At 43.0% G+C, this 7746-nt stretch overlaps 1 protein-coding gene across 2 annotated transcripts; it reads right to left on the reverse strand.

The window, feature by feature from the left end:
- Nucleotides 1–2216: 2216 nt before the first annotated feature.
- LOC133918722 (polyadenylate-binding protein-interacting protein 8-like) lies at nt 2217–6810 on the reverse strand. 2 transcript variants are annotated; one of them, XM_062362741.1, is made up of 10 exons: nt 6211–6810; nt 5262–5372; nt 5137–5181; nt 4879–4951; nt 4684–4796; nt 4516–4575; nt 4022–4069; nt 3864–3932; nt 2660–2721; nt 2217–2578 (listed from the first exon to the last, which is right to left on the reverse strand). In XM_062362741.1, exons 1-10 carry the CDS (start codon nt 6592–6594, stop codon nt 2521–2523), a joined length of 1023 nt encoding a protein of 340 aa, XP_062218725.1. In that variant the 5' UTR covers nt 6595–6810; the 3' UTR covers nt 2217–2520. The 2 variants fall into 2 exon arrangements, with proteins under 2 accessions (XP_062218725.1, XP_062218726.1); XM_062362742.1 differs by lacking the exon at nt 4516–4575.
- Nucleotides 6811–7746: the final 936 nt, after the last annotated feature.

Raw genomic sequence — 7746 nt, forward strand, 5'->3', positions numbered from 1 at the left:
TCCACTATCTTGTGGTTCATCGTGGCCACCCTGTATGATATACCTTTGTGAGGATGGGGCACCTTGGTCCTGATCCTGTGTGGCATGCGAAAACTGACTCTCACCATTGAATTGCACGGGAGGAACGACAGAGGATGGGTATGGAGGAACATCGCCGCCCTGACCATCATCATCACCGCTATTTGTCTTTGAGCTGCTATCATTCGATTCTTGGTAAATTGAGCTCTTTGGGTCACTATCCGTGCTCTCATCGCTTTACACTTATTTTTTTTTACCCTTACCCTTATTCTTCTTGCTCTTCTTTATATGCATCATTTGCTTCTTCCTCTTTCCCATGTGTGTCACCAACCACTGTAGCAGCACACTGCTATAAGTCTTGTGTGGTCACTGTGCCTGTCACCAGGTGAGTAGGCAGGAGTATGTTGCTATCTGTGTCCTTCTCACCATGCCAAACCAATAGCTTCCTTCGCTTTCTTTCCCTTCGCACTCTATGACCTGGTGTCAATCCTCGGCTGCACAGGAGCTTTTGCTAAAGCAACATTATAATCTCTGACACTTGGTGGTGACTCCCTTGTTGAAGATGCTCTCCTAAGCATCCTCTTTAACACAGAGCCCCCTCTGTCACTACCACTACCACCTACATGCTTGTAGGACTCGCTTGCCCTCCTCCTGAACTCTTCCTCGTCCCTCGACTGAGCCATGGAACGTTGCACCTGTTCCTCTTTCGTGTCCTCATTGTTGCTTGTCAAATCTACCTAAACTCTTGCTGATTCTTGCCTCCGAACCCTCTCCTCAGCCTTTCCCTTCCTCTTATCTCTTTCCCTATCCAGCTCACATCTGAAATAATCACGCACATCTGGAGACACCCTATCACAATGTATAACATTCGATCCGCGCCCTGCCAAATGTTCTTTCAACCTTGTGGCACCACTGCCTTTCTTTTCCTTATTGCAGTAATTGCACCTAAACCCTGGGGCCAAATTGTCCCCGTGCTACAACACCACATCTCTATCTGTCATCGATTAGTTTACGATTTCTCTGTTGGAAGAAGAAAACTCAATGGTTAGCCTACTAATAAATATCTCCATGCATGTTAAAATTGCTAGTAAACTCAATTGAACGAATATTATCAATGGTTAGCCTACTAATAAACTCAATTGAACGAATATTAGCAATATTTGCACATAAAATCGCTAGTAAATGGTCGATTATCTTGCATGAATATTAACAACATTCGCATGTATACGATAACCGATGTAATAAGGTTGATAACCGAGCGAATCAACAACTACATCTTCCTAATCGACTACACAACGAACTGCCACCCTTCTAACACCGATTACCGACCATATTACACGAAAAAGCGCTACTAAACTGTCGATAACCGAGCGCATCATGCACTGCATCGTCGGAATCGACCGCACACATCCCGTACCGACCCCATAGCCACGGTTACTGATCGAGAAACATGATAAATCGCAGAGGTTAGAGCGGTTACCGAGCTACCTTCTTCGGTTACCGATCTGCGTCATGGAGTCTGCGCAGCTCGTCGAAGTCGATCAGTAACCGCTGTGATGCGGTCAGTTACTGAGCCCAGGAGCTCGATAACCGTTGCTCCAACGCCGGAATCACGCAGGACAACGACGGATTTGGTCGGGCGGGCGACGAAGCTGCTGCTTCGGCTGCGAGAAGGAGTGTGGGGAATCTCTGCTATTCACAGCGCTCACCACACCGCCAGCATCCTTATCCCTTCCATGTGGACCAAAACGGGCCGCAAATTACTGTGCATTTGACCCATATCAGTCTTTTGCACATGTCGGCTCATTTAACCGAGTTACGTACTTTGATCGCCAATTTGGTGCTGCAAACGAGATTTGTTTTGAATTTTATTTGCACAGATACTCTTAGAACTCGCTCTAGTTTTTTATGAAATATATTTTTTTGGATTTTTTGAGTTTTTCAAAATCGATTTAAATTTTTTGAATTCAAATTCGGTTACCGCTTGAACTTTGAAACCGAGTCGGACCGAGATGCCCGGTTATCGTGCATTTTAATCGGTTACCGACGAATTTTCGAACCCTGGTTGTCGGCAGCAAAAATGCAAACGCTTGCGCATTAACATCTGCAATACTACGCCAGCCCAAAATGCAGGCTCGGAAAAAGACCACAACGGTACGAATATCATCAGTAAGAAATGCAACTTTCTGCCAGAGTGCTAGAAAGAAGAAATGCAATAGACATTATTCTTCCAATGCCAGAAAAGGCTGTTATAGAAGAATCCATCCGTAACTAACACAAGGATACCGAGCAAAAGAAACAGAGATGCATGGGTCTCCGACAGAAGAACATTTGCAGCAAGTTGGCTTTCCTACGACGACTAGGTGCTGGGACACTCTCGGAACAACGGTTACTCCGCGAAGCGACGGCTCTAAGGCGATCATGACGACTAGAAGCAGCCCCGCCTGTGGTGATCTGCCATTGATGGCACCCTCCATGGCGACTGCTTGCAACGGGAGGGGTTCAGTTAGACATCACGCGAGGGGACCGCGGACGGACTGGTGTCTTGGAAGGGCTCACCCTGCGCAATTTGATGATATGATTAAGCACGTGATGACTCATGATGCTCTTGCAGAACTCCAAATGTGGACTGAGTGTTTACCTGATAGGAAGCGAACCAAGGACCATGCCACTGAAGTTCAGGGCTAGAATTGCACTTTCTGCCTGCAAAGAACACGTAAAGGGAGAGTAAAAAACGCTGTCACAAGTACAAAATCATGGGTAGGAATGGCCTTCATTATGCATAAATAAGACTGCTTGGAAACACAAATCAATAAGAATTCAGTATTCTCTGGACTCGACTGGTTAGAACAGGTTGAGTATGGCAACATCTGGATTTGGAAAGTTCCCTACCTACTCAGGACATAACACTACTCTCTCCATTCTTTTTTATTTGTCCTTTTAAAATCTGTGTTGTCAAACTTCTAAAGGTTTGACCAAAGTTCCCTACCTACTCGGACATAACACTACTCCCTCCGTTCTTTTTTATTTGTCCTTTTAAAACCTGTGCTGTCAAACTTCTAAAGGTTTGACCACTATTAAGTTTAAAATTATCAAGATTAACTATATGAAATTTACATCACTAGATTTGTCTTTAGAAATGTTCTAATAGAAGTACAAATTTATTAGTATATATTGATATAAAGTTATAAAATGTAGTAGTCAAAGTTACGTTTCGAAGACCACGAGAAATCAATAAGAACAAATAACAAAGAACAAATGTAGTAATAATAAGATTCTTCTAATTCAGGGACATAAACAGAAGTACCTGTGAATGGATTTTTCCACAGCAAACATAAACAAAGGTTTGAGTAAAATTAAGGGTAAAGAGAAATATAAAAAAAAGCTAAAAAGAGCATCTAAACATGTACTGAACAAAAAAAAAACTCGGAACTAGGTAGCATTATATTAAAAAGAAATAGGCATCCAAGTTCGAGTTGAAAGGACTCGAACCTAGGTGGTGGGGGTGTACACCCACACCTCCCACCAACAAAGCTAAGTTCAGTTCCTATGTACTGAACGCAAGATAATCAAATTTGGAGCAACACATGCAGCAGCTGCTTGATGGTAGTATGAACAAATATGTTCAAGCAGAAATCTCTTTCTTTGAGTATGCCACTTCAATTGGTATTGTTTATGGGGAAAAAAAATCAGTATGGCAAATGAGAAATCAAAACTGTTTCAAACGATTCTCACTCCTTGGGCGTTATTGCGTATCAGTGTCACATTAAAATTTACTAAAATCTTAATTATATCAAAATTTACTAAAATATTAATTACATCAAAATATAACAGTGATTACTTACTTGAGCAAACTCAACAAAAGCAATGCATGTGGAGTGTACATAGTCACCAAGGAGCCTCAGTCGAGAAACCTAAACAAAAAAGTTAAGGTGCCAACCATTTCAGAAAAGAATAGAAATAAACTAGAAACGACTCCAAGTACCAACAGCTTTATGCATACCTTTCCACACACACGCTGAAAGAAAATTTTCACATCATCCTCCGTAACCTACACATATAAAAGAGCATGAACACATAAACTATAAACCATAGCCTTTCAAACTATTGTGTCTTCACTGATAATCGTTAATGTATCATAGTTCAGCATTCACCAATCATTCAAATGTTCATTGATTCAATTAAAATAACATGCCTCTCAAAATAAACTAAAGTTACCCAGAATCCCAGATTACAACGCAATAGTACAAGGAAAAGTGCCTTTTGGCTCTCTAGAAAGTGAAAGGCACATATTTTCAAGCAGATAAGGTATTGATTTGGAATCACTTACTACAATCTTAAAGTACTCATAGAAATTGCGCAATTTAGTTTTAGGAGAGCATAAAAGCACTATCAAATACAATACCAAGGTTCAAGTTTCAAGAGTAGCATGTTATGAATAATCAAGTATTACATGTTTGCAACCACATGCACAGCCAACAAGATAAACTCACATACCTTCTTATCTATGTTAGTACAATATACAGTCCTAGAGACCATTTCTTTCTCATCTTCAGTCTATACAGGCATTAGAACTAACATTAGTAGAAATCTTTGGCATGTAAAGGAAAACTGGGGTATAAGATTTGATCTAAATAGAAGTCTGTAAGGTCACTGTCAACTTACTCGAGGAAGAAATTTAGGGTTCACAGGTAGAATTGCTGTTTTAGAAGGTAAAACTCTAACAGGATAATAACCAAGCATGGTTCCCCCAAGTGTTAATGCTGCTCTTGCACCAGCTGCAGACAAAGGAGAACTTCATGATCACTGTTTGTTTTTACCCAATAATGTAAATGAAAAAAAATGTCACAAGGATGCTACCATCATCAGCAAACTCGATGAAGGCAAAGCGCAGGATTGAATGTGGGTCACCACAGATACGACAATCTACCACCTACAGGAGAAGAAAGATAGTTGTACAGACATGTTATGTTATTACAAAGAGCTAAAGTACATAAATTCGTCTATTATGTTATCTCAAGGAGGTGAAAGGTCACCACGTTGCTGTAATCAGCTATCATATTATTAAGCGAAGAAAGACCAACCACCACATTTCCTCACAAGAATCATAGAACTTACTTGTCCGCAGGTCAAAAACACTTCAGCGAGCTTCTGTTCGGTCACCTGCAGAACAAGAAGAAGAAAATTACACAACACGACACAAAAACAGCAATTCCAAAAGCCACTGTGTTTAGCGTGCTCACATGCTGATCAATGTCAGAGACATAGACGGTCCGCCGCACACTATCCTCCCTATCAGCCCGTCCGGGCCGGCCCCCCATCCTTCGCCTCCCCAGGTTGAAGCTATTCCTTCGCTGTTGTCACTAAGGCAAGGTCAATTTCTTATCATACCACCAGAATCAATAAATGCGCACACAAAGATTATCATTTTATTCTGGAATTTTAATAGCGAAATAGCGGTCCACAAAAAATCAATTGTTGACATCAAGCACAGTAGCCCATCACAATCGCATCGATTCACGAATCAAATTCTTGGCAATCGCCGTACCACTACCACGGATCATTCAACACTCTTCAGTTAGCACCGATCAATCATTTATTAACAAACTAGTAACACGACCAAATTGTCATTTTGGGCAAAAGGTTCTTCACATCATAATCTAAGATGATTCTGCATGAGTTTATACCTCCGTTTTCATTTACTTATCACCGGTTTTTTTACTGTAGCATCTTTAATCGGGTGTTTTTCCTAGAAAATTTTATAGATATCTAAAACTTTCTTATAATTATGTTCATCGTGAAAAATACTTCATTAGTATTGTATATTTTTAAGTATTTGTAAATTTTTCTAGAAAAAACACAGGTCAAAATTACTATAGCAAAAAGTTAGTAACAACAAAAACGGAGGTAGTACAGAAGAACAATAAAAATCGAAATTACAAACCCTCCCTCGCTGCTCAAGACTTCAATTTTAACATGACAAAACAAGAAAAAAGGAACAATGAAATCTTGCGAAGGAGAAGGCGATCACTATCGCCTAAAACCCCATCGATTCAGGCGATCGCAATACGCAAATCACCTAATGCTTCGGCGATCACAGGAACGAAAGGTCAAACAGAGACCAAACCCCGTCAAATCAAGCCGCGTAGAAGCACAGAACCGTAAAGAAACCAAAATTCACAGCTCACCGACCCGGCGATTCAGCGGGTGGCCGCCGCCGTTGCTGGATCCGTCGCTGCTGGAGTCCCTGCTCCCGCCGCCGACGCCGAAGCACTCGGCGGCGGACACGAACACCGGCGCGTCGGCGGAGAGCACCCCTCCCCCCGTCTTCGCCGCCTGTGCCACCGTGGCCGCGCGGCGCGACGACGGCACGAACTCCTGCGCGCCGGGGTTGAGCTTGGACATGAGCTCCTCCAGCTTCCTCATGTCGCTCTTGTACTCCCTCTCCTCCTCCACCACCTCCCCCGCCGCGGGGGCATCACCCTTCACCTCCACCTTGGCCTCCGCCTCCGGCGCCGCCGCCACCTTGGGCTCCGCCCGGATCGGGCCCTCCGCCGCCGCCTCCACGGCCACCATTATTGCCTCGAGCACTGACCTCAAACAAGGAGAGATCAAACTACGAGTAGTATTCTACCCAACTCACTGCAATCAAAGTTCCTTTTTTTCTCCTTTCCGGGTTGGTGTTTGGTGTGTGTTAGCGTCGTTGTTGATGATGCAGGAGAATGGAGTAGCAGTGAAGAAGAAGAGGAGGAAGGAGGAGGTCCAAATAGAAGCACTGAAGCAGGCATCGCTTTCGGAATGGTTGCTTATAAATACAGCGCAAAATGCAGTTATTTCCCCTCTCTTTTCTCGGCTTTTCTACGACTATTAATGTTGTCCCACATGAACTTTTCAACACATGAAAAACGGAGCACGGGCAAGACGGAGTGAGAGAGGCACCGCAGGAACACTGAGATTTTTACGACTTTATTTACTATTACTTTGGATAACAATAAAAATGCTTTTGTTTTTAAAGTAAACATATGTATTCTTGGGATTTTAAAGAAAGAAAAAGGAAGTGAAAAAAAGAAAGTCAGGAAGACTGATGAAGGGGTTGTTGGGGGAGCGAGAATCGGGAGGCGCGAGCCTCGGTCAGAGGCGGGGACGAGAGCCACGTCACCGGCCCGCGGGACCCACCAGCGGGGCAGGGGTGGCATGCGCCTGGATCCGCCCGGATCTCCTGCGGCTGCGGCTAAATTTAGGCGACCCCTGGGAGGCTGGGATCTTTCCTGGGTGTGGTTTTCTAACCTCCGCTGCGGCAACGTCTTTGACTGGCTGGCTGCTTCTTCCTTGCATCTTCTTTAGAACGGAACGGAACGGTACGTAGCCGGTGCTGGAATTCTGGTTTCACAACTGGAACTCTAGTTAGTTGGCTGACCGACCGTGATGGATCGGTAGAGGGTGCAACGTTGGTTTTTTTTTTTCCGTGGATATTTGTTGGTTGATGGGTAAATCGGTTTCTCGCCGGTGTTATTTATTTATTAGGGGTAATTGACTGTGTGTCATTAAAATTGTTCTAATTTTATTATTTCTTATTGATAAAGTTCGATTTCACTCTATACCATTGAAATACCAGATTTTTCGCTTTATACCATCCCGTTACATGATGTCTATAGTACTGATGAGAAATAATTTGCTTCTTTTGGCTATATAAAAAGTCCATAATACCTCTGTTTTTAAGTTACCGGA

The sequence above is a fragment of the Phragmites australis genome, chromosome 5 (genome assembly GCF_958298935.1).
Source record: "Phragmites australis chromosome 5, lpPhrAust1.1, whole genome shotgun sequence".
Classification (NCBI taxonomy): domain Eukaryota; kingdom Viridiplantae; phylum Streptophyta; class Magnoliopsida; order Poales; family Poaceae; genus Phragmites; species Phragmites australis.

Bases quoted from the DNA above. Each gene is read 5' to 3' on its own strand.
- LOC133918722 (XM_062362741.1), bottom strand. From the start codon at position 6,594: ATGGTGGCCGTGGAGGCGGCGGCGGAGGGCCCGATCCGGGCGGAGCCC. The intron at 4,952-5,136 runs GTAAGTTCTATG...CTTCTCCTGTAG, and splicing joins TGTTTTTGACCTGCGGACAA to GTGGTAGATTGTCGTATCTG. The intron at 3,933-4,021 runs GTATGCATAAAG...TTTTTTGTTTAG, and splicing joins TTCAGCGTGTGTGTGGAAAG to GTTTCTCGACTGAGGCTCCT.